The sequence below is a fragment of the Somniosus microcephalus genome, chromosome 12, assembly GCF_052327205.1.
Source record: "Somniosus microcephalus isolate GS21.2 chromosome 12, FLI_Smic_1.0, whole genome shotgun sequence".
Taxonomy (NCBI): Eukaryota; Metazoa; Chordata; class Chondrichthyes; order Squaliformes; family Somniosidae; genus Somniosus; species Somniosus microcephalus.
The window spans coordinates 208265620-208290566 of NC_140998.1; the positions used below are offsets into that span (position 1 = coordinate 208265620).

A 24947-nucleotide genomic window follows, 5' to 3' on the forward strand; every position below is an offset into this window, starting at 1 on the left:
GAAGCGTTCCGTGTACGGCCCCAGTTTGCTGCGCAGGTCATCGACTGAGATGTTGAGCTCAGCCATGCAGTTCGTGATCAGCACCCTGTGAAGGAAAGGCAACGGGATGAGCAACGCCATGGTGCATCTGGACGGTGCCATCCGCGGCTCCGTGGGCAGCATGCTCGCCTCTCAGACAGAAGGTCGTGGTTTCGAGTCCCCACTCCAGAGACTTGAGCACAAATTAGAGGCCGACACTCCCAGTGCTGTACTGAGGGAGAGCCACACTGTCGGAGGGGCAGTACTGAGGGAGAGCCGCACTGTCGGAGGGGCCGTACTGAGGGAGTGCTGCACTGTCGGAGGGGCAGTACTGAGGGAGCGCCGCACTGTCGGAGGGGCCGTACTGAGGGAGTGCTGCACTGTCGGAGGGGCAGTACTGAGGGAGCGCCACACTGTCGGAGGGGCAGTACTGAGGGAGAGCCGCACTGTTGGAGGGGCAGTACTGAGGGAGCGCCGCACTGTCGGAGGGGCAGTACTGAGGGAGTGCTGCACTGTCGGAGGGGCAGTACTGAGGGAGCGCCGCACTGTCGGAGGGGCCGTACTGAGGGAGCGCTGCACTGTCGGAGGGGCGGTACTGAGGGAGCGCCGCACTGTCGGAGGGGCCGTACTGAGGGAGCACCGCACTGTCGGAGAGGCAGTACTGAGGGAGCGCCGCACTGTCGGAGAGGCGGTACTGAGGGAGCGCCGCACTGTCGGAGGGGCGGTACTGAGGGAGCGCCGCACTGTCGGAGGGGCAGTACTGAGGGAGAGCCGCACTGTCGGAGGGGCGGTACTGAGGGAGCGCCGCACTGTCGGAGGGGCGGTACTGAGGGAGAGCCGCACTGTCGGAGGGGTGGTACTGAGGGAGCGCCGCACTGTCGGAGGGGCCGTACTGAGGGAGTGCTGCACTGTCGGAGGGGCGGTACTGAGGGAGTGCCGCACTGACGGAGGGGCAGTACTGAGGGAGTGCCGCACTGACGGTGGGGCAGTACTGAGGGAGCGCCGCACTGTCGGAGGGGCAGTACTGAGGGAGAGCCGCACTGTCGGAGGGGCAGTACTGAGGGAGTGCCGCACTGTCAGAGGGGCGGTACTGAGGGAGCGCCGCACTGTCGGAGGGGCGGTACTGAGGGAGAGCCGCACTGTCGGAGGGGCGGTACTGAGGGAGGGCCACACTGTCGGAGGGGCAGTACTGAGGGAGAGCCGCACTGTCGGAGGGGCGGTACTGAGGGAGCGCCGCACTGTCGGAGGGGCCGTACTGAGGGAGAGCCGCACTGTCGGAGGGGCGGTACAGAGGGAGAGCCGCACTGTCGGAGGGGCGGTACTGAGGGAGAGCCGCACTGTCGGAGGGGCGGCACTGAGGGAGCGCCGCACTGTCGGAGGGGCGGTACTGAGGGAGCGCTGCACTGTCGGAGGGGCAGTATTGAGGGAGCGCCGCACTGTCGGAGGGGCGGTACTGAGGGAGTGCCGCACTGTCGGAGGGGCCGTACTGAGGGAGCGCTGCACTGTCGGAGGGGCAGTATTGAGGGAGCGCCGCACTGTCGGAGGGGCAGCACTGAGGGAGCGCCACACTGTCGGAGGGGCAGTACTGAGGAAGTGCCGCACTGTCGGAGGGGCAGTACTGAGGGAGTGCCGCACTGCCGGAGGGGCAGTACTGAAGGAGCGCCACACTGTCCGAGGGGCAGTACTCAGGGAGCACCGTACTGTCGGAGGGTCAGCACTGAGGGAGCACCGCACTGTGGGAGAGGCAGTACTGATCAAGTGCAGCACTGTCGGAGGGGCAGTACTGAGGGAGCGCCGCACTGACGGAGGGGCAGTACTGAGGGAGTGCTGCACTGTCGGAGGGGCAGTATTGAGGGAGTGCCGCTCTGTCGGAGGGGCAGTACTGAGGGAGTGCCGCACTGCCGGAGGGGCAGTACTGAGGGAGCGCCACACTGTCCGAGGGGCAGTACTGAGGGAGCGCCGCACTGTCGGAGGGTCAGTACTGAGGGAGCACCGCATTGTGGGAGGGGCAGTACTGACGGAGTGCCACACTGTCGGAGGGGCAGTACTGAGGGAGTGCCACACTGTCGGAGGGGCGGTACTGACCGAGTGCAGCACTGTCGGAGGGGCAGTACTGAGGGAGTGCCGCACTGTCAGAGAGGTGGTACTGAGGGAGCGCCGCACTGTCGGAGGGGCATTTCCGAGGGAGCGCCGCACTGTCGGAGGGTCAGTACTGAGGGAGCGCCGCACTGTCGGAGGGGCAGTACTGAGGGAGTGCCGCACTGTCGGAGGGGCAGTACTGAGGGAGTGCCGCACTGTCGGAGGGTCACTACTGATGGAGCGCCACACTGTCCGAGGGGCAGTATTGAGGGAGCGCCGCACTGTCGGAGGGTCAGTACTGAGGGAGCACCGCACTGTGGGAGGGGCAGTACTGATGGAGTGCCACACTGTCGGAGGGGCTGTACTGAGGGAGCGCCACACTGTCCGAGGGGCAGTACCGAGAGAGCGCCGCACTGTCGGAGGGGCAGTACTGAGGGAGCACCGCACTGTCGGAGGGGCAGTACTGAGGGAGCGCCGCACTGTCGGAAGGGCAGTACTGAGGGAGCGCCGCACTGTCGGAGGGGCAGTACTGAGGGAGTGCTGCACTTTCGGAGGGGCAGTACTGAGGGAGCACCGCACTGTCTGAGGGGCAGTACTGAGGGAGTGCCGCACTGTCGGAGGGGCAGTACTGAGGGAGCGCTGCACTGTCGGGGGGGCAGTACTGAGGGAGCACCGCACTGTCTGAGGGGACGCCGCACTGTCGGAGGGGCAGTATTGAGGGAGCGATGCACTGTCGGAGGGGCAGTACTGAGGGAGCGCCGCACTGTCGGAGGGGCAGTACTGAGGGAGCGCCGCACTGTCGAGGGGCAGTACTGAGGGAGCGCTGCACTGTGGGGGGTCAGTACTGAGGGAGCGCCGCACTGTTGGAGGGGCAGTACTGAGGGAGCGCCGCACTGTCAAGGGGCAGTACTGAGGGAGCGCTGCACTGTGGGGGTCAGTACTGAGGGAGCGCCGCACTGTCGGAGGGGTAGTACTGAGGGAGTGCTGCACTTTCGGAGGGGCAGTACTGAGGGAGCACCGCACTGTCTGAGGGGCAGTACTGAGGGAGAGCCGCACTGTCGGTGGGGCAGTACTGAGGGAGTGCCGCACTGTCAGAGGGGCAGTACTGAGGGAGCGCTGCACTGTCGGGGGGGGCAGTACTGAGGGAGCACCGCACTGTCTGAGGGGGCGCCGCACTGTCGGAGGGGCAGTATTGAGGGAGCGATGCACTGTTGGAGGGGCAGTACTGAGGGAGCGCTGCACTGTCGGAGGGGCAGTACTGAGGGAGCGCCGCACTGTCGGAGGGGCAGTGCTGAGGGAGCGCCGCACTGTCGGAGGGGCAGTACTGAGGGAGCGCCGCACTGTCGGAGGGGCAGTATTGAGGGAGCGCTGCAGTGTCGGACGGGCAGCACTGAGGGAGCGCCGCACTGTCGCAGAGGCTGTACTGAGGGAGCGCCGCACTGTCGGAGGTGCCATCTTTCGGATGAGACGTTAAACCGAGGCCCCTGTCTGCACTCTCAGGGAAAATATTCCACAGCCACTATTTGGAAGAAGAGCAGGGGCAGTTATCACCGGTGTCCTGGGGCCAATATTTATCCCTCAACCAATATCCCTAAAACAGATGCTCTGGTTATTGTCACATTGCTGCTTGTGGGATCTTCCTGTGAGCAAATTGGCTGACGCGTTTCCTACATTACAACAGTGACCACACTTCAAAAAAGTACTTCAGTGGGTGTAATGCGCTTTGAGACGTCCTGAGGTGGTGAGAGGCGCTGGAGAAAGTCAAGTCTTTCTTAATGCGTGAGTTATTAATCTGTCCCTCACCCTCGAGTGTCTCACTATTGATGTGTAACGTCTACTGTGGTGTGCTGAGATACTCACTGGAATTGCTCGTCCAGCTCTGTGTTCTGGATTTTGCTCATCATCTCCTGGGTGGAATGGGACATCTGGGTTGCGAAGCTCCAGAATCTCTCGAGGGCCTCCTCCCATTTCGTGTGCTCTTTGGCTTGCAGCAGCGAGGACCCCTGGGAGCCTGAAGGAACGAGATTGGGCACGGGAACGTTAACCGAGTGATGTGGTGATCTTCCAATGAGATCATGGCTAATCTGCGACCTAACTCCATCCACCCGCCCTTGCCCTATATCCCTTAATACCTTTGGTTAACAGAAAGCCGTCAATCTCTGACTTAAAATTAACAATTTGTTATAAATCTCATCATTCATCAAGAAACTACTCGTGAAATAACGCTGGAAGGCCAGCTGGTGGCGCCGTCCAAGCAGTATAAATACTCGGGCGTGGGCCCAGCTTGCCAGGGACATTTTGTAAGACAAGGAACTAGTGAAGTACAACTAGACCTCCATGTTCTGAAACAAGTTGATTAAAGCCTTGCTTTATACTGAAACCAAGTGTGTAGTGAGTTTTATTACGTCACAATTGGCCCAGCATCAATTGCCATTTGTGGAAGAGAGTTCCAAACTTCTACCACCCATTGTGTGTCGAAGTGTTTCCGAACTTCACTCCTGAAAGGTTTGGCTCTAATTTTTAGACTCTGCCCCCTAGTCCTAGACTCCCCAACCAGCAGAAATAGTTTCTCTCTACCCAATCTGTTCCCCTTAATATTTGGAGAAACTGGAGTACTGTGTCCAATTCTGCACACCACACTTTAGGAAAGATGTGAAGGCCTGAGAGAAGATGCAGAAAAGATTTACGAGAATGGTTCCAGGGATGAGGGACCTCAGTGATGTGGAGAGACTGGAGAAGCTGGGGTTGTTCTCCTTGGAGCAGAGAAGGTTAAGGGCAGATTGACCAGAATGGTCCCAGGGATGAGGGACTTCAGTGATGTGGAGAGACTGGAGAAGCTGGGGTTGTTCTCCTTAGAGCAGAGAAGGTTAAGGGGAGATTGACCAGAATGGTCCCAGGGATGAGAGACTTCAGTGATGTGGAGAGACCGGAGAAGCTCGGGTTGTTCTCCTTAGAGCAGAGAAGGTTAAGGGGAGATTGACCAGAATGGTCCCAGGGATGAGGGACTTCAGTGACGTGGAGAGACTGGAGAAGCTGGGGTTGTTCTCCTTAGAGCAGAGAAGGTTAAGGGCAGATTGACCAGAATGGTCCCAGGGATGAGGGACTTCAGTGATGTGGAGAGACTGGAGAAGCTGGGGTTGTTCTCCTTAGAGCAGAGAAGGTTAAGGGGAGATTGACCAGAATGGTCCCAGGGATGAGGGACTTCAGTGATGTGGAGAGACTGGAGAAGCTGGGGTTGTTCTCCTTAGAGCAGAGAAGGTTAAGGGGAGATTGACCAGAATGGTCCCAGGGATGAGAGACTTCAGTGATGTGGAGAGACCGGAGAAGCTCGGGTTGTTCTCCTTAGAGCAGAGAAGGTTAAGGGGAGATTGACCAGAATGGTCCCAGGGATGAGGGACTTCAGTGACGTGGAGAGACTGGAGAAGCTGGGGTTGTTCTCCTTAGAGCAGAGAAGGTTAAGGGGAGATTGACCAGAATGGTCCCAGGGATGAGGGACCTCAGTGATGTGGAGAGACTGGAGAAGCTGGGATTGTTCTCCTTAGAGCAGAGAAGGCTAAGGGGAGATTGACCAGAATGGTCCCAGGGATGAGGGACTTCAGTTACGTGGATAGACTGGAGAAGCTGGGGTTGTTCTCCTTGGAGCAGAGAAGGTTAAGGGGAGATTTGATGGAGGTGTTCAAAATCATGAGGGGTCTGGACAGAGCAGACAGAGAGAAACTGTTCCCATTGGCGGGAGGGTCGAGATCCAGAGGACACAGATTGAAGGTGATTGGCAGAAGAACCAAAGACGACATGTGGGAAAAAATTTTACGCAGCGAGTGGTCAGGATCTGTAATGCTCTGCCTGAGAGGGTGGTGGAAGTTTGGAGACAGACTCAACTGTGGCTTTGAAAAGGGAGTTGGATAAGTAGTTGAAGGAAAATAATTTGCGGGGCTATGTGGAAAGGGCGGGGGAGTGGGACTAGCTGAAGTGTTCTTGCAGAGAGCCGGCACGGGCTCGAGGGGCCGAATGGCCTCCTTCTGTGCTGTAATCATTCTATGATTCAATGAATTCACCCCTTAACCTTCTAAATTCCAGGGAATACAACCCTAGTTTGTGTAATCTCTCCTCGTAACTCAACCCTTGGAGTCCGGGTGTGATTCTGGTAAACCTACGCTGCACTCCCTCCAAGGCCAGTATATCCTTCCTAAGGTGCGGTGCCCAGAACTGCTCCCAGTGCTCCAGGTGTGGTCTAACCAGGGCTTTGTGTAGCTGCATCATAACTTCTACCCCCTTGTATTCTAGTCCTCTATTGGTTAGATGGATTTCCTTAGGTGGCAGGGGAGACTGAGGGGGGGGAGACTGAGGGAGGGGAGACTGAGGGAGGGAAGAGTGAGGGAGGGGAGACTGAGGGAGGGGAGAGTGAGGGAGGGGAGAGTGAGGGAGGGGAGACAGAGGGAGGGGGGGACTGAGGGTGGAGACCAAGGGAGGGGAGAGTGTGGGAGGGGAGAGTGAGGGTGGGGGGAGTGAGGGATGGGTGACTGAGGGAGGGGAGAGTGAGGGAGGGGAGACTGAGGGAGGGGAGAGTTAGGGAGGGGAGACTGAGGGAGGGTAGAGTGAGGGAGGGGGAGTGAGGGAGGGGAGAGCGAGGGAGGGGAGACCGAGGGAGGGGAGAGTGAGGGAGGGGAGACTGAGGGAGGGGAGAGTTAGGGAGGGGAGACTGAGGGAGGGTAGAGTGAGGGAGGGGGAGTGAGGGAGGGGAGACTGAGGGAGGGGAGATTGAGAGAGGGGAGAGTGAGGGAGGGGAGACAAAGGGAGGGGAGAGTGAGGGAGGGGAGACTGAGGGAGGGGAGAGTGAGGGAGGGGAGAGTGAGGGAGGGGAGAGGGAGGGAGGGGAGAGTGAGGGATGGAAGAGTGAGGGAGGGGAGAGTGAGGGAGGGGAGACTGAGGGAGGGGGAGAGTGAGGGAGGGGAGAGTGAGGGAGGGGAGACTGAGGGAGGGAAGAGTGAGGGAGGCGAGTGTGAGGGATCGGCGACTGAGGGAGGGGAGACTGAGGGAGGGGGAGAGTGAGGGAGGGGAGAGTGAGGGAGGGGTGTGTGAGAGAGGGGGAGAGTGAGGGAGGGGAGAGTGAGGGGGGCGAGTGAGGGAGGAGGAGAGTGAGGGAGGGGAGAGTGAGGGAGGGGAGACTGAGCGAGGGGAGAATGAGTGAGGGGAGAGTGAGGGAGGGGAGACTGAGGGAGGGGAGATTGAGAGAGTGGAGAGTGAGGGAGGGGAGAGCGAGGGAGGGGAGACTGAGGGAGGGGAGATTGAGAGAGTGGAGAGTGAGGGAGGGGAGAGCGAGGGAGGGGAGACTGAGGGAGGGGAGAGTGAGGGAGGGGAGACTGAGGGAGGGGAGACTGAGGGACGGGGAGACTGAGGGAGGGGAGACTGAGGTAGGGGAGAGTGAGAGAGGGGTGACTGAGGGAGGGGGAGGCTGAGGGAGGGAGACTGAGGGAGGGGGAGACTGAGGGAGAGGAGACTGAGGTAGGGGAGAGTGAGAGAGGGGAGACTGAGGGAGGGGAGAGTGAGGGAGGGGAGACTGAGGGAGGGGGAGGCTGAGGGAGGGAGACTGAGGGAGGGGACACCGAGGAGGGGAGAGTGAGGGATGGGATAATGAGGGAGGGGACACCAAGGAGGGGAGAGTGAGGGATGGGATAGTGAGGGAGGGGATTTGAGGTAGGGGAGAGTGAGGGAGGGGAGAGTGAGGGAGGGGAGACTGAGGGAGGGGAGAGTGAGTGAGGGTAGTCTGAGAGAGGGGAGAGTGAGGGAGGGGAGACTGAGGGAGGGGAATCTGTGGGAGGTGAGAGTGAGGGAAGGGAGAATGAGAGAGGGGATCCTGAGGGAGGGGAGACTGATGGAGGGGAGACTGAAGGAGGGGGAGAGTGAGGGAGGGGAGGTGAGCGAATGGGAGTGTGAGGGAGGGGAGACTGAGGGAGGGGAGAGTGAGGGAGGGGAGACTGAGGGAGGGGAGAGTGAGGGAGGGGTGTCTGAGGGAGGGGAGACTGAGGGAGGGGAGACTGATGGAGGGGAGAGTGAGGGAGGGGAGAGTGAGGGAGGGGAGACTGAGGGAGGGGAGAGTGAGTGAGGGGGAACCGGGGGAGGGAGGACTGACGGACGGGAGAGTGAGGGAGGGGAGACTGAGGGAGGGGGGACTGAGGGAGGAGACTGAGGGAGGGGAGAGTGAGGGAGGGGAGAGTGAGGGAGGGGAGAGTGAGGGAGGGGAGAGCGAGGGAGGGGAGACCGAGTGAGGGGAGAGTGAGGGAGGGGATACTGAGGGAGGGGAGAGCGAGGGAGGGGAGACTGATGGAGGGGAGAGTGAGGGAGGGGAGAGTGAGGGAGGGGAGACTGAGGGAGGGGAGAGTGAGTGAGGGGGAACCGGGGGAGGGAGGACTGACGGACGGGAGAGTGAGGGAGGGGAGACTGAGGGAGGGGGGAGAGTGAGGGAGGGGAGAGTGAGGGAGGGGCGAGTGAGGGAGGGGTGAGTGACGGAGGGGAGAGTGAGGGAGGGGGAGTGAGGGAGGGGAGACAGAGGGAGGGGAGATTGAGAGAGGGGAGAGTGAGGGAGGGGAGAGCGAGGGAGGGGAGACCGAGGGAGGGGAGAGTGAGGGAGGGGAGACTGAGGGAGGGGAGAGTTAGGGAGGGGAGACTGAGGGAGGGTAGAGTGAGGGAGGGGGAGTGAGGGAGGGGAGACTGAGGGAGGGGAGATTGAGAGAGGGGAGAGTGAGGGAGGGGGAGACCGAGGGAGGGGAGAGTGAGGGAGGGGAGACTGAGGGAGGGGAGAGTGAGAGAGGGGAGAGTGAGGGAGGGGGAGAGGGAGGGAGAGGAGAGTGAGGGATGGAAGAGTGAGGGAGGGGAGAGTGAGGGAGGGGAGACTGAGGGAGGGGGAGAGTGAGGGAGGGGAGAGTGAGGGAGGGGAGACTGAGGGAGGGAAGAGTGAGGGAGGCGAGTGTGAGGGATCGGCGACTGAGGGAGGGGAGACTGAGGGAGGGGGAGAGTGAGGGAGGGGAGAGTGAGGGAGGGGTGTGTGAGAGAGGGGGAGAGTGAGGGAGGGGAGAGTGAGGGGGGGCGAGTGAGGGAGGAGGAGATTGAGGGAGGGGAGAGTGAGGGAGGGGAGACTGAGCGAGGGGAGAATGAGTGAGGGGAGAGTGAGGGAGGGGAGACTGAGGGAGGGGAGATTGAGAGAGTGGAGAGTGAGGGAGGGTCTAGCGAGGGAGGGGAGACTGAGGGAGGGGAGATTGAGAGAGTGGAGAGTGAGGGAGGGGAGAGCGAGGGAGGGGAGACTGAGGGAGGGGAGAGTGAGGGAGGGGAGACTGAGGGAGGGGAGACTGAGGGACGGGGAGACTGAGGGAGGGGAGACTGAGGTAGGGGAGAGTGAGAGAGGGGTGACTGAGGGAGGGGGAGGCTGAGGGAGGGAGACTGAGGGAGGGGGAGACTGAGGGAGAGGAGACTGAGGTAGGGGAGAGTGAGAGAGGGGAGACTGAGGGAGGGGAGAGTGAGGGAGGGGAGACTGAGGGAGGGGGAGGCTGAGGGAGGGAGACTGAGGGAGGGGACACCGAGGAGGGGAGAGTGAGGGATGGGATAATGAGGGAGGGGTCACCAAGGAGGGGAGAGTGAGGGATGGGATAGTGAGGGAGGGGATTTGAGGTAGGGGAGAGTGAGGGAGGGGAGAGTGAGGGAGGGGAGACTGAGGGAGGGGAGAGTGAGTGAGGGTAGTCTGAGAGAGGGGAGAGTGAGGGAGGGGAGACTGAGGGAGGGGAATCTGTGGGAGGTGAGAGTGAGGGAAGGGAGAATGAGAGAGGGGATCCTGAGGGAGGAGAGACTGATGGAGGGGAGACTGAAGGAGGGGGAGAGTGAGGGAGGGGAGGTGAGCGAATGGGAGTGTGAGGGAGGGGAGACTGAGGGAGGGGAGAGTGAGGGAGGGGAGACTGAGGGAGGGGAGAGTGAGGGATGGGTGTCTGAGGGAGGGGAGACTGAGGGAGGGGAGACTGATGGAGGGGAGAGTGAGGGAGGGGAGAGTGAGGGAGGGGAGACTGAGGGAGGGGAGAGTGAGTGAGGGGGAACGGGGGAGGGAGGACTGACGGACGGGAGAGTGAGGGAGGGGAGACTGAGGGAGGGGGGACTGAGGGAGGAGACTGAGGGACGGGAGAGTGAGGGAGGGGAGAGTGAGGGAGGGGGAGAGTGAGGGAGGGGAGAGCTAGGGAGGGGAGACCGAGGGAGGGGAGACCGAGGGAGGGGAGAGTGAGGGAGGGGGATACTGAGGGAGGGGAGAGCGAGGGAGGGGAGACTGACTGATGGAGGGGAGAGTGAGGGAGGGGAGAGTGAGGGAGGGGAGACTGAGGGAGGGGAGAGTGAGTGAGGTGGAACCGGGGGGAGGGAGGACTGACGGACGGGAGAGTGAGGGAGGGGAGACTGAGGGAGGGGGGGACTGAGGGAGGAGACTGAGGGAGGGGGAGAGTGAGGGAGGGGAGAGTGAGGGAGGGGAGGGTGAGGGATGGAAGAGTGAGGGAGGGGAGAGTGAGGGAGGGGAGACTGACGGAGGTGGAGAGTGAGGGAGGGGAGAGTGAGGGAGGGGAGTCTGAGGGAGGGAAGACTGAGGGAGGGGGAGCGTGAGGGAGGGGCGACTGAGGGAGGGGGAGACTGAGGGAGGGGGGAGATTGAGGGAGGGGAGAGTGAGGGAGGGGTGTGTGAGAGAGGGGGAGAGTGAGGGAGGGGAGAGTGAGGGAGGGGCGAGTGAGGGAGGAGGAGAGTGAGGGAGGGGAGAGTGAGGGAGGGGAGAGTGGGGGAGGGGAGAGTGAGGGAGGGGAGACTGAGAGAGGGGAGAGTGAGGGAGGAGAGAGTGAGGGAAGGGAGACTGAGGGAGGGGAGAGCGAGGGAGGGGAGAGCGAGGGAGGGGAGAGAGCGAGGGAGGGGAGACCGAGGGAGGGGAGACTGAGGGAGGGGAGAGTGAGGGAGGGGATACTGAGGGGAGGGGAGAGTGGAGGGAGGGGAGAGTGAGGGAGGGGGAGAGTGAGGGATGGAAGAGTGAGGGAGGGGAGAGTGAGGGAGGGGAGACTGAGGGAGGGGGAGAGTGAGGGAGGGGAGTGTGAGGGAGGGGGCGACTGAGGGAGGGGAGGCTGAGGGGAGGGGGGAGAGTGAGGGAGGGGAGAGTGAGGGAGGGGCGAGTGAGGGAGGAGGAGAGTCAGGGAGGGGAGAGTGAGGGAGGGGAGACTGAGGGAGGGGAGAGTGAGGGAGGGGAGAGTGAGGGAGGGGAGACTGAGGGAGGGGAGAATGAGAGAGGGGAGAGTGAGGGAGGGGGGGGAGTGAGGGAAGAGAGACTGAGGGAGGGGAGAGTGAGGGAGGCGGAGTGAGGGAGAGGAGACTGAGGGAGGGGAGATTGAGAGAGTGGAGAGTGAGGGAGGGGAGAGCGAGGGAGGGGAGACTGAGGGGAGGGGAGACTGAGGGAGGGGAGACTGAGGAGGGGAGACTGAGGGAGGGGAGAGTGAGAGAGGGGAGAGTGAGGGAGGGGAGACGGAGGGGAGAGTGAGGAGGGGGGTAGAGTGAGGGAGGGGAGACTGAGGAAGGGGGGAGACTGAGGGAGGGGAGACTGAGGGAGGGGGAGAGTAAGGAATGGGAGCATGAGGGAGGGGGTATTGAGGGAGGGAGGAGTGAGGGAGGGGGAGACTGAGGAGGGGGGACTGAGGGAGGAGACTTAGGGAGGGGGAGAGTGAGGGAGGGGGAGAGTGAGGGAGGGGAGAGTGAGGGAGGTGAGAGTGAGGGAGGGGAGACTAAGGGAGGGGAGAGTGAGTGAGCGGGAACCGGGGGAGGGGGACTGAGGACGGGAGAGTGAGGGAGGGGAGACTGAGGGGGGGGACTGAGGCAGGAGACTGAGGGGGAGGGGAGACTGAGGGAGGGGAGAGTGAGGGAGGGGAGAGTGAGGGATGGAAGAGTGAGGGAGGGGAGATTGAGGAGGGGAGATTGAGGGATGGAAGAGTGAGGGAGGAGAGACTGAGGGAGGGGGAGAGTGAGGGAGGGGAGAGTGAGGGAGGGGAGACTGAGGGAGGGAAGCGTGAGGGAGGGGAGTGTGAGGGAGGGGCGACTGAGGGAGGGGAGACTGAGGGAGGGGAGAGTGAGGGAGGGGAGAGTGAGGGAGGGGTGTGTGAGAGAGGGTGGGAGAGTGAGGGAGGGGAGAGTGAGGGAGGGGAGAGTGAGGGAGGAGGAGAGTGAGGGAGGGGAGAGAGAGGGAGGGGAGACTGAGGAGGGGAGAGTGAGGGAGGGGAGACTGAGGGATGGGCGAGAGTGAGGGAGGGGAGAGTGAGGGAGGGGAGACTGAGGGATGGGGGAGAGTGAGGGAGTGGAGAGTGAGGCAGTGGAGTGTGAGAGAGGGGGAGAGTGAGGGAGGGGAGAGTGAGGGAGTGGAGAGTGAGGGAGCAGGTGAGTGAGGGAGGGGAGAGTGAGGGAGGGGAGACTGAGGGAGGGGAGAGTGAGGGAGGGGTGACTGAGGGAGGGGAGAGTGAGGGAGGGGAGAGTGAGGGAGGGGAGAGCGAGGGAGGGGAGACTGAGGGATGGGGAGATTGAGGGAGGGGAGAGTGAGGGATGGAAGAGTGAGGGAGGGGAGAGTGAGGGAGGGGAGATTGAGGGATGGAAGAGTGAGGGAGGAGAGACTGAGGGAGGGGGAGAGTGAGGGAGGGGAGAGTGAGGGAGGGGAGACTGAAGGAGGGAAGCGTGAGGGAGGGGAGTGTGAGGGAGGGGCGACTGAGGGAGGGGAGACTGAGGGAGGGGGAGAGTGAGGGAGGGGAGAGTGAGGGAGGGGTGTGTGAGAGAGGGGGAGAGTGAGGGAGGGGAGAGTGAGGGAGGGGAGAGTGAGGGAGGAGGAGAGTGAGGGAGGGGAGAGAGAGGGAGGGGAGACTGAGGGAGGGGAGGGTGAGGGAGGGGAGACTGAGGGATGGGGGAGAGTGAGGGAGGGGAGAGTGAGGGAGGGGAGACTGAGGGATGGGGGGAGAGTGAGGGAGTGGAGAGTGAGGCAGTGGAGTGTGAGAGAGGGGGGAGAGTGAGGGAGGGGAGAGTGAGGGAGTGGAGAGTGAGGGCAGGTGAGTGAGGGAGGGGAGAGTGAGGGAGGGGAGACTGAGGGAGGGGAGAGTGAGGGAGGGGTGACTGAGGGAGGGGGAGAGTGAGGGAGGGGAGAGTGAGGGAGGGGAGAGCGAGGGAGGGGAGACTGAGGGATGGGGAGATTGAGGGAGGGGAGAGTGAGGCAGGGGAGTGTGAGAGAGGGGGAGAGTGAGGGAGGGGGGAGAGTGAGGGAGTGGAGAGTGAGGGAGCAGGTGAGTGAGGGAGGGGAGAGTGAGGGAGGGGAGTCTGAGGGAGGGGAGAGTGAGGGAGGGGTGACTGAGGGAGGGGAGAGTGAGGGAGGGGAGAGTGAGGGAGGGGAGAGTGAGGGAGGGGTGAGTGAGGGAGGGGGGAGTGAGGGAGGGGAGTCTGAGGGAGGGGTGAGTGAGGGAGGGGGAGAATGAGGGACGGGAGACTGAGGGAGGGGGAGACTAAGGGAGGGGAGAGTGAGGGAGGGGAGAGTGAGGGAGGGGGAGTCTAAGGGAGGAGAGAGTGAGGGAGGGGTGAGTGAGGGAGGGGGAGAATGAGGGAGGGGAGAGCGAGGGAGGTGAGATTGAAATGTTTTTAATACGTCAAATACAATTTGTATTTATATAGCGCATTTAACGTTGTAAAACGTCCCGAGGCGCTTCACAGGAGCGATTATCACACAGAATTTGACACCGAGCCACATAAGGAGATATTAGGACGGGCGAGCAAAAGCTGGTTCAAAGAGGTCGGTTTTAAGGAGCATCTTAAAGGAGGGGAGAGAGGCGGAGAGGTTTAGGGAGGGAATTCCAGAGCTCGGGGCCCAGGCGGCTGAAGGCACGGCCGCCAATGGTGGAGCGATGGAAATCGGGGGATGCTCAAGAGGCCGGAATTAGAGGAGCGCAGAGATCTCGGAGGGATGTAGGGGCTGGAGGACGTTACAGAGATAGGGAGGGTTGTAGGGGCTGGAGGAGGTTACAGAGATAGGGAGGGTTGTAGGGGCTGGAGGAGGTTACAGAGGTAGGGAGGGTTGCAGGGGCTGGAGGAGGTTACAGAGATAGGGAGGGTTGTAGGGGCTGGAGCAGGTTACAGAGGTAGGGAGGGTTGTAGGGGCTGGAGGAGGTTACAGAGATAGGGAGGGTTGTAGGGGCTGGAGGAGGTTACAGAGATAGGGAGGGTTGTAGGGGCTGGAGGAGGTTACAGAGATAGGGAGGGTTGTAGGGGCTGGAGGAGGCTACAGAGATAGGGAGGTTTGTAGGGGCTGGAGTAGGTTACAGAGATAGGGAGGGTTGTAGGGGCTGGAGGAGGTTACAGAGATAGGGAGGGTTTTAGGGGCTGGAGGGGGTTACAGAGACAGGGAGGGTTGTAGGGGCTGGAGGAGTTTACAGAGATAGGGAGGGTTTTAGGGGCTGGAGGAGGTTGCAGGGATAGGGAGGGTTGTAGGGGCTGGAGGAGGTTACAGAGATAGGGAGGGTTGTAGGGGCTGGGGGAGGTTACAGAGATAGGGAGGGTTGTAGGGGCTGGAGGAGGTTACAGAGATAGGGAGGGTTGTAGGGGCTGGAGGACGTTACAGAGATAGGGAGGGGTGTAGGGGCTGGAGGAGATTACAGAGATAGGGAGGGTTGTAGGGGCTGGAGGAGGTTACAGAGATAGGGAGGGTTGTAGGGGGCTGGGGGAGGTTACAGAGATAGGGAGGGTTGTAGGGGGCTGGAGGAGGTTACAGAGATAGGGAGGGTTGTAGGGGGCTGGGGGAGGTTACAGAGATAGGGAGGGTTGTAGGGGGCTGGAGGAGGTTACAGAGATAGGGAGGGTTGTAGGGGCTGGGGGAGGTTACAGAGATAGGGAGGGTTGTAGGGGGCTGGGGGAGGTTACAGAGATAGGGAGGGTTGTAGGGGCTGGAGGGGTTACAGAGATAAGGAGGGTTGTAGGGGCTGGAGTAGGTGACAGAGATAGGGAGGGTTGTAGGGGCTGGAGGGGTTACAGAGATGAGGGTTGTAGGGGCTGGAGGGGGTTACACAGATAGGGAGGGTTGTAGGGGCTGGAGGAGGTTACAGAGATAGGGAGGGTTGTAGGGGGCTGGGGGAGGTTACAGAGATAGGGAGGGTTGTAGGGGCTGGTGGAGGTTACAGAGATAGGGAGGGTTGTAGGGGCTGGAGGAGGTTACAGAGATAGGGAGGGTTGTAGGGGCTGGAGGAGGTAACAGAGATAGGGAGGGTTGTAGGGGGCTGGGGGAGGTTACAGAGATAGGGAAGGTTGTAGGGGCTGGAGGAGGTTACAGAGATAAGGAGGGTTGTAGGGGCTGGAGGAGGTTACAGAGATAGGGAGGGTTGTAGGGGCTGGAGGGTGTTACAGAGATAGGGAGGGTTGTAGGGGCTGGAGGAGGTTACAGAGATAGTGAGGGGTGTAGAGGCAGGAGGGGGTTACAGAGATAGGGAGGGTTGTAGGGGCTGGAGGAGGTTACAGAGATAGGGAGGGGTGTAGGGGCTGGAGGGGGTTACAGAGATAGGGAGGGTTGTCGGGGCTGGAGGAGATTACAGAGATAGGGAGGGGTGTAGGGGCTGGAGGGGGTTACAGAGATAGGGAGGGTTGTAGGGGCTGGAGGAGGTTACAGAGATAGGGAGGGGTGTAGGGGCTGGAGGGGGTTACAGAGATAGGGAGGGTTGTAGGGGCTGGAGGAGGTTACAGAGATAGGGAGGGTTGTAGGGGGCTGGGGGAGGTTACAGAGATAGGGAGAGGTGTAGGGGCTGGAGGAGGTTACAGAGATAGGGAGGGTTGTAGGAGCTGGAGGAGGTTACAGAGATAGGGAGGGTTGTAGTGGCTGGAGGAGGTTACAGAGATATGGAGGGTTGTAGGGGCTGGAGGAGGTTACAGAGATAGGGAGTGTTGTGGGTCTGGAGGAGGTTACAGAGATAGGGAGGGTTGTAGGGGCTGGAGGAGGTTACAGAGATAGGGAGGGTTGTAGGGGCTGGAGGAGGTTACAGAGATAGGGAGGCTTGTAGGGGCTGGAGGAGGTTACAGAGATAGGGAGGGTTGTAGGGGGTTGGAGAAGGTTACAGAGATAGGGAGGGTTGTAGGGGCTGGAGAAGGTTACAGAGATAGGGAGGGTTGTAGGGGGCTGGAGGAGGTTACAGAGATAGGGAGGGTTGTAGGGGCTGGAGGAGGTTACAGAGTTAGGGAGGGTTGTAGGGGCTGGAGGAGGTTACAGAGATAGGGAGTGTTGTAGGGGCTGGAGGAGGTTACAGAGATAGGGAGGGTTGTAGGGGCTGGAGGAGGTTACAGAGATAGGGAGGGCTGTAGGGGCTGGAGGAGGTTACAGTGATAGGGAGGGTTGTAGCGGCTGGAGGAGGTTACAGAGATAGGGAGCGTTGTAGGGGCTGGAGGAGGTTACAGAGATAGGGAGGGCTGTAGGGGCTGGAGGAGGTTACAGAGATAGGGAGGGCTGCAGTGGCTGGAGGAGGTTACAGAGATAGGGAGGGTTGTAGGGGCTGGAGGAGGTTACAGAGATAGGGAGGGTTGTAGGGGCTGGAGGAGGTTACAGAGATAGGGAGGGTTGTAGGGGCTGGAGGAGGTTACAGAGATAGGGAGGGGTGTAGGGGCAGGAGGGGGTTATAGAGATAGGGAGGGTTGTAGGGGCTGGAGGAGGTTACAGAGATAGGGAGGGGTGTAGGGGCTGGAGGGGGTTACAGAGATAGGGAGTGTTGTAGGGGCTGGAGGAGGTTACAGAGATAGGGAGGGGTGTAGGGGCTGGAGGGGGTTACAGAGATAGGGAGGGTTGTAGGGGCTGGAGGAGGTTACAGAGATAGGGAGGGGTGTAGGGGCTGGAGGGGGTTACAGAGATAGGGAGGGTTGTAGGGGCTGGAGGAGGTTACAGAGATAGGGAGGGTTGTAGGGGGCTGGGGGAGGTTACAGAGATAGGGAGAGGTGTAGGGGCTGGAGGAGGTTACAGAGATAGGGAGGGTTGTTGGAGCTGGAGGAGGTTACAGAGATAGGGAGGGTTGTAGGTGCTGGAGGAGGTTACAGAGATAGGGAGGGTTGTAGGGGCTGGAGGAGGTTACAGAGATAGGGAGTGTTGTGGGTCTGGAGGAGGTTACAGAGATAGGGAGGGTTGTAGGGGCTGGAGGAGGTTACAGAGATAGGGAGGATTGTCGGGGCTGGAGGAGGTTACAGAGATAGGGAGGCTTGTAGGGGCTGGAGGAGGTTACAGAGATAGGGAGGGTTGTAGGGGGTTGGAGAAGGTTACAGAGATAGGGAGGGTTGTAGGGGCTGGAGAAGGTTACAGAGATAGGGAGGGTTGTAGGGGGCTGGAGGAGGTTACAGAGATAGGGAGGGTTGTAGGGGCTGGAGGAGGTTACAGAGATAGGGAGGGTTGTAGGGGCTGGAGGAGGTTACAGAGATAGGGAGTGTTGTAGGGGCTGGAGGAGGTTACAGAGATAGGGAGGGTTGTAGGGGCTGGAGGAGGTTACAGAGATAGGGAGGGCTGTAGGGGCTGGAGGAGGTTACAGAGATAGGGAGGGTTGTAGCGGCTGGAGGAGGTTACAGAGATAGGGAGGGTTGTAGGGGCTGGAGGAGGTTACAGAGATAGGGAGGTCTGTAGGGGCTGGAGGAGGTTACAGAGATAGGGAGGGCTGCAGGGGCTGGAGGAGGTTACAGAGATAGGGAGGGTTGTAGGGGCTGGAGGAGGTTACAGAGATAGGGAGGGTTGTAGGGGCTGGAGGAGGTTACAGAGATAGGGAGAGTTGTAGGGGCTGGAGGAGGTTACAGAGATAGGGAGGGTTGTAGGGGCTGGAGGAGGTTACAGAGATAGGGAGTGTTTTAGGGGCTGGAGGAGGTTACAGAGATAGGGAGGGTTGTACGGGCTGGAGGAGGTTACAGAGATAGGGAGGGTTGTAGGGGCTGGGGGAGGTTACAGAGATAGGGAGGGTTGTAGGGGCTGGAGGAGGTTCCAGAGGTAGGGAGGGTTGTAGGGGCTGGAGGAGGTTACAGCGATAGGGAGGGTTGTAGTGGCTGGAGGAGGTTACAGAGATAGGGAGGGTTGTAGGGGCTGGAGGAGGTTACAGAGATAGGGAGGGTTGTAGGGGGCTGGGGAGGTTACAGAGATAGGGAGGGTTGTAGGGGCTGGAGGAGGTTACAGAGATAGGGAGTGTTGTAGGGGCTGGAGGAGGTTACAGAGATAGGGAGGGTTGTCGGGGCTGGAGGAGGTTACAGAGATAGGGAGTGTTGTAGGGGGCTGGAGGAGGTTACAGAGATAGGGAGGGTTGTAGGGGCTGGAGGAGGTTACAGAGATAGGGAGGGTTGTAGGGGGCTGGGGAGGTTACAGAGATAGGGAGGGTTGTAGGGGCTGGAGGAGGTTACAGAGATAGGGAGTGTTGTAGGGGCTGGAGGAGGTTACAGAGATAGGGAGGGTTGTAGGGGCTGGAGGAGGTTACAGAGATAGGGAGGGGTGCAGGGGCTGGAGGGGGTTACAGAGATAGGGAGGGTTGTAGGGGCTGGAGGAGTTTACAGAGATAGGGAGGGTTGTAGGGGGCTGGGGGAGGTTATAGAGATAGGGAGAGGTGTAGGGGCTGGAGGATGTTACAGAGATAGGGAGGGTTGTAGCAGCTGGAGGAGGTTACAGAGATAGGGAGGGTTGTATGGGCTGGAGGAGGTTACAGAGATAGGGAGGCTTGTAGGGGCTGGAGGAGGTTACAGAGATAGGGAGGGTTGTAGGGGCTGGAGGAGGTTACAGAGATAGGGAGTGTTGTAGGGGCTGGAGGAGGTTACAGAGATAGGGAGGGTTGTCGGGGCTGGAGGAGTTTACAGAGATAGGGAGGGCTGTAGGGGCTGGAGGAGGTTACAGAGATAGGGAGGGTTGTAGCGGCTGGAGGAGGTTACAGAGATAGGGAGGGTTGTAGGGGCTGGAGGAGGTTACAGAGATAGGGAGGGCTGTAGGGGCTGGAGGAGGTTACAGAGATAGGGAGGGCTGCAGGGGCTGGAGGAGGTTTCAGAGATAGGGAGGGTTGTAGGGGCTGGAGGAGGTTACAGAGAAAGGGAGAGTTGTAGGGGCTGGAGGAGGTTACAGAGATAGGGAGGGTTGTAGGGGCTGGAGGAGGTTACAGAGATAGGGAGGGTTGTAGGGGCTGGAGGAGGTTACAGAGGTCGGGAGGGTTGTAGGGGCTGGAGGAGGTTACAGCAATAGGGAGGGTTGTAGTGGCTGGAGGAGGTTACAGAGATAGGGAGGGTTGTAGGGGCTGGAGGGGTTACAGAGATAGGGAGGGTTGTAGGGGCTGGAGGAGGTTACAGAGATAGGGAGTGTTGAAGGGGCTGGAGGAGGTTACAGAGATAGGGAGTGTTGTAGGGGCTGGAGGAGGTTACAGAGATAGGGAGTGTTGTAGGGGCTGGAGGAGGTTACAGAGATAGGGAGGGTTGTCGGGGCTGGGGAGGTTACAGAGATAGGGAGTGTTGTAGGGGGCTGGAGGAGGTTACAGAGATAGGGAGTGTTGTAGGGGCTGGAGGAGGTTACAGAGATAGGGAGGGTTGTAGGGGGCTGGAGGAGGTTACAGAGATAGGGAGGGTTGTAGGGGCTGGAGGAGGTTACAGAGATAGGGAGGGTTGTAGGGGGCTGGAGGAGGTTACAGAGATAGGGAGGGTTGTAGGGGGCTGGAGGAGGTTACAGAGATAGGGAGGGGCGAGGAGGGATTTGAAAACAAGGATGAGAATTTTAAAATCGATGCGTTGCCGGACCTGTATCCAATGTTGGTCATCGAGCAACGGGGGTGATGGGTGAACCGGGCTCGGTGTGAGTTAGGACACGGGGCAGCAGAGAGATAGATGGAACACAGCCTGTTGCAATGGTTAATTGCTACTGATGGGGTTTGGAGAGGAAGTGTTGAGGCCGACAGGGTTGGCGGGGGGCGGGGAGGGTTGAAGTGAGCTGGGCTCAACATTCCAATCCCGCAGCACTGATCGTATCTGAGCAGGTGTTTACACACTGCCCCAGCTCTACATCTCCTGGAGCCGATCGTCAGTGGATTAAGAGAGATAACAGTGGAATTCCAATGAATAGGTCTGGGAGGGAAACTGCACAGCTGTGTTCCACGCGAGCGTGTCGCTCACTTACCCTCACAATTTTCACCTCAATGCCTCAGCACCCAGGTTCATTCGCCAATAATCAAAAGCAGGCAAATATACTTAACAGACGGAAGAAAAAAAATCTTCCCACTCCCTCAGTCTTATTAACAGCGAGTCAATCTCTGTTTAGCCCCCTCTCCGCCCGATCTCTGTGACCTCCTCCAGCCCCCGCGCTCCTCCGATTCTGGCCTCTTGTGCATCCCCCCCCCCCGCCCCCCCGCCGATTTCCATCGCTCCACCATTAGCAGCCGTGCCTTCAGCTGCCCGGGCTCTGGAATTCCCTCCCTAAACCTCTCCGCCTCTCGCTCTCTCCTCCTTTAAGGCGCTCCTTAAAACCGGCCCCTCCGGCCAAGCTCTTTGGTCGCCCTGTCCTGATGGCCCCACTGAGCTTGGAATCGCAGAACGAGACGGCGCAGGAGGAGGCGTAGAGGCGCTCGATTGGGCGGTATCGAGGCTGTGGCCAGGAATCCAACCCCACCCTCCCCGCCCCCCGCGAGTCTCCTCACTCCCGCTGCTCCGACGAGTTCGGCGCAGGTTCCCACTGCCTCGCGGAGCAACGGCAGTGGAGAGAGGAGGAGGAGGAGAGCGGAAAAGCCCGATCACATCCCTCCCCTCCCGCGATTCCAGCCAGCGATGTGCTCGCGATGTCGCTAACACGCGGCGGGGCACAGCTAAATTCGCCATCAATCGGGTATTTTTTTTTTAAACAGCCATGCGCTCAGTCAGTCGATTTCGCAAGAGCTGTCGCGATGAATCCGCGCTCGCCGACATACCTCGATAATTCATTTAAAACGTAAATCACCGCGGAGCGGGGTGGGGAATTAAAATCACCGACACTTACCTGCAATTAGCACCAACGCGAGAACTGCGGCGAAGATTTTCATGATTTCTCCTGGTGTCGGGACTGCGGAGAGGCAGAAAGACAAATTAAGACAATTTCGGAAAGAGGCGTGTTAATCCGCGAACGCAACACTTAACCTTTAATTTGATCAGAGCCTGGTTAATGCTGCAATTAGTCGCTCGAGACCCTCTCTCTCTCACTCCCTCTCTCTCTCCCTTGCTTCCGTCTCTGTGGGTTTGGTATCTTACCCAATCTCGGTGTCGAAATGAAGTGATCCTGCCCAGACTGGCCCCTTTTATAGGACCGCGATTAAATTGGTGGAGTCAGCAAAGGGTTTAGGAGCAAGTTGTGACAGTTTCTCTCCCCCCTACCCCCGCCCCATCTACTGAATCTGCCCCTTGGCGCTCTGTGTGGGTTTGTGGTATTTTTGTACTTTGTTTTTATCTTTACAGCATCAATACTGGCTTTGAGGTGCATAACAGCAGATCTGACAGCCCTTTTCTCGGGGTTACTGTGTGTCAGGCACACAGTACAAAATGTTCAATCTGTTTTGTCCTCTTCGAATCTCTAACACGTGAGTCATAACAGCAAAGCTTATTAAGAACAGTGAATGCCCCAATAATATAAGTTTAGTACCCCACTTCTTTCTCTCCTTATATCTTTGGGATCGCCCCTTTTTATTTCTCATTTCCTACTTTCTCTCCGTTCTTTCCCTCACTCTTTTCTCGCTCCTATCTTTCCCTCTTTCTTTTCTCTCTATCTGCCGTGGGGTTCCAAGTCCCCCACTCCCGAGATTTTGCAGCCCTGTAATCCAGGTCGACACTCCCCCGCTGCCAGTGCTGAGACAGCGCACACTGTCGGAGGTTCAGTACCGAGGGAGCGCCGCACTGTCAGGGGTTCAGTACTGAGGGAGCGCCGCACTGTCGGAGGGGCAGTACTGAGGGAGTGCCGCACTGTCGGAGGGGCAGTACTGAGGGAGTGCCGCACTGTCGGAGGGGATGTACTGAGGGAGCGCCGCACTGTCGGAGGGGCAGTGCTGAGGGAGCGCCGCACTGTCAGAGGGGCAGTACTGAGGGAGCGCCGCACTGTCGGAGGGGCAGTACTGAGGGAGCGCCACACTGTCGGAGGGGCAGTACTGAGGGAGCGCCGCACTGTCGGAGGTTCAGTACTGAGGGAGCGCCACACTGTCGGAGGGGCAGTACTGAGGGAGCGCCGCACTGTCGGAGGTTCAGTACTGAGGGAGCGCCACACTGTCGGAGGGGCAGTACTGAGGAAGCGCCGCACTGTCGGAGGGGCAGTACCGAGGGAGCGCCGCACTGTCGGAGGTTCAATACTGAGGGAGCGCCGCACTGTCGGAGGTTCAGTACTGAGGGAGCGCCGCACTGTCGGAGGGGCAGTACTGAGGGAGCGCCGCACTGTCAGAGGGGCAGTACTGAGGGAGCGCCGCACTGTCGGAGAGGCAGTACTGAGGGAGGGCCGCATTGTCGGAGGGGATGTACTGACGGAGCGCCGCACTGTCGGAGGGGCAGTACTGACGGAGCGCCGCACTGGCGGAGGGGCAGTACTGAGGGAGCGCCGCACTGGCGGAGGGGCAGTACTGAGGGAGCGCCGCACTGGCGGAGGGGCAGTACTGAAGGAGCGCCGCACTGTCGGAGGGGCAGTACTGAGGGAGCGCCGCACTGTCGGAGGGGCAGTACTGAGGGAGCGCCACACTGTCGGAGAGGCAGTACTGAGGGAGCGCCGCACTGTCGGAGGGGCAGTACTGAGGGAGCGCCACACTGTCGGAGAGGCAGTACTGAGGGAGGGCCGCATTGTCGGAGGGGCAGTACTGAAGGAGCGCCGCACTGTCGGAGGGGCAGTACTGAGGGAGCGCCGCACTGTCGGAGGGGCAGTACTGAGGGAGTGCCGCACTGTCGGAGAGGCAGTACTGAGGGAGGGCCGCATTGTCGGAGGGGCAGTACTGAGGGAGCGCCGCACTGTCGGAGGATCAGTACTGAGGGAGCGCCGCACTGTCGGAGAGGCAGTACTGAGGGAGGGCCGCATTGTCGGAGGGGCAGTACTGAGGGAGCGCCGCACTGTCGGAGGGGCAGTACTGAGGGAGCGCCGCACTGTCGGATGAGGCGTTAAACTGAGGCCCCGGCTGCCTTCTCGGGTGGACGTAAAAGATCCCACGCCCATTATTGGAAGAAGAGCGGGGGTGGGTGGTGGAGTTCTCATCCATCAAACAACAGCTAAAATTATCTGACCATTAGCGCATTTTTTGGGATCTTGCTGTGCGGAGATTGGCATCCCTAATTCGCAACAGTGACTACCCTTCGAAATAAGTGTTTAATTGGCTCTCAAAGCGCTTTGGGACGTCCTGAGGTCGTGAAAGGTGCTATTGAAATGCAAGTTCTTCCTCCCTATCTCTGTCCTCCTCTCCCTCTTTCTTTCCTTCTCTCTCTCCCTTTCCTCTTTACTGTTTCCTTCTTTTTTTTTTCCCAGCTTACCTCTCCTCTGTCTGCGCTCCGATGAAGTGAGGATCACTGGGCTGAACCTCTGCCCTTATATATATATCTCGCAGGAACCTAATACCTTCGCATCAGGGTTAATACAAGATGGTTGTTCGGTCGAGGTCCTTCAGTTCATGGGGCAAAAGTCCAAAGTCTCCCATAAAACCAGGCTGCAGTTCTTATCTCTGGTATCCTGGGAGCTCTTGGTTCAGATAAGATCCCCTGGAGGAATTTAACTCCATAAGCAGTGGATTTTTAAACAATGCTAGCCCTCCCGGTGACCCTCTTGTGTTTGGCACTATCTCTGCACACATCCGAAGGTTTCGGAGTCGCCTTTGCATTTTAAAGGGTCGGCACTGAGATAAGATCCAAACGGACGCAAGACTGTAACAAAGCTCCATTGTCGGGCTGCTCAAACAGGCTAAGCATAAGGCAGCCAGCCAGGGCTGGAGTGTTACAGGTTCAAATCTCGGTCGGTGGGCACTCGAAGCCGAGAGGGGTTGGTGCGGAAATCTCCCTGCCGCGTTTGCCATGTCGCTGACACGTAGCGCGCAGTGGGAGATCTCCCCGTCATTGTATAATCAGGATTGCTGATCTCTGTGATGCCCTCCCTAGTCGAGCAGCTGCCGGGCACGCGCCGTCCAGTCTCACACAGGAAGAATGAGCATGGGGCTATGGCAGTGGGGAGCAGCGGGTACTCTGTAACTGTGCCTGGTGGGGGTCAGTGGCTGGGGGAAAGGGAGGGGAGAGTATTGATTGGGGAGACTCCCCAGTTCATGCTTTGATCAGAGTCTGGCTGGATCGGGCCGGTCAGACTATCAAACCTTGGGGGTGAGACAGACAGTGAGAGACAGACAGTGTGTGACAGACGGTGTGAGGCAGACAGTGTGTGACAGACGGTGTGAGGCAGACAGTGTGTGACAGACGGTGTGTGACAGACGGTGTGTGACACATAGTGAGACAAATGGTGTGAGACAGATGGTGTGAGACAGATGGTGTGAGACAGACGGTGTGAGACAGACGGTGTGTGACAGACGGTGAGAGACAGACGGTGTGTGACAGATGGTGTGTGACAGACGGTGTGTGACAGACGGTGCGATACAGATGTACATGACAGATGGTGTGATACAGATGTGCGTGACAGATGGTGTGTGACAGACGGTGCAAGACAGATGGTCTGTGACAGACAGAGTGTGACAGACGGTGAGACAGATGGTGTGTGACAGACGGTGTGTGCCAGACGATGTGTGACAGATGGTGTGTGACAGATGGTACATGACAGACGGTGTGTGACAGACGGTGTGTGACAGGCGGTGTGTGACAGGCGGTGCGAGGCAGACGGT

At 59.7% G+C, this 24947-nt stretch overlaps 1 protein-coding gene across 1 annotated transcript in view; it reads right to left on the reverse strand.

Moving 5' to 3' along the window:
* Positions 1 to 23630, reverse strand: part of LOC147109979 (apolipoprotein Eb-like) — a 32822-nt gene extending 9192 nt beyond the window's left edge. The window contains exons 1-4 of the mRNA XM_086002448.1: positions 23602 to 23630; positions 21113 to 21175; positions 3958 to 4108; positions 6 to 85 (exon numbers count right to left, since the gene is read on the reverse strand). Of these exons, the coding sequence (XP_085858574.1) occupies positions 6 to 85; positions 3958 to 4108; positions 21113 to 21155 (274 nt within the window). The 5' untranslated portion in view covers positions 21156 to 21175; positions 23602 to 23630. The remainder of the gene's footprint in view (positions 1 to 5; positions 86 to 3957; positions 4109 to 21112; positions 21176 to 23601) is intronic.
* Between the last annotated feature and the right edge of the window lie 1317 nt (positions 23631 to 24947).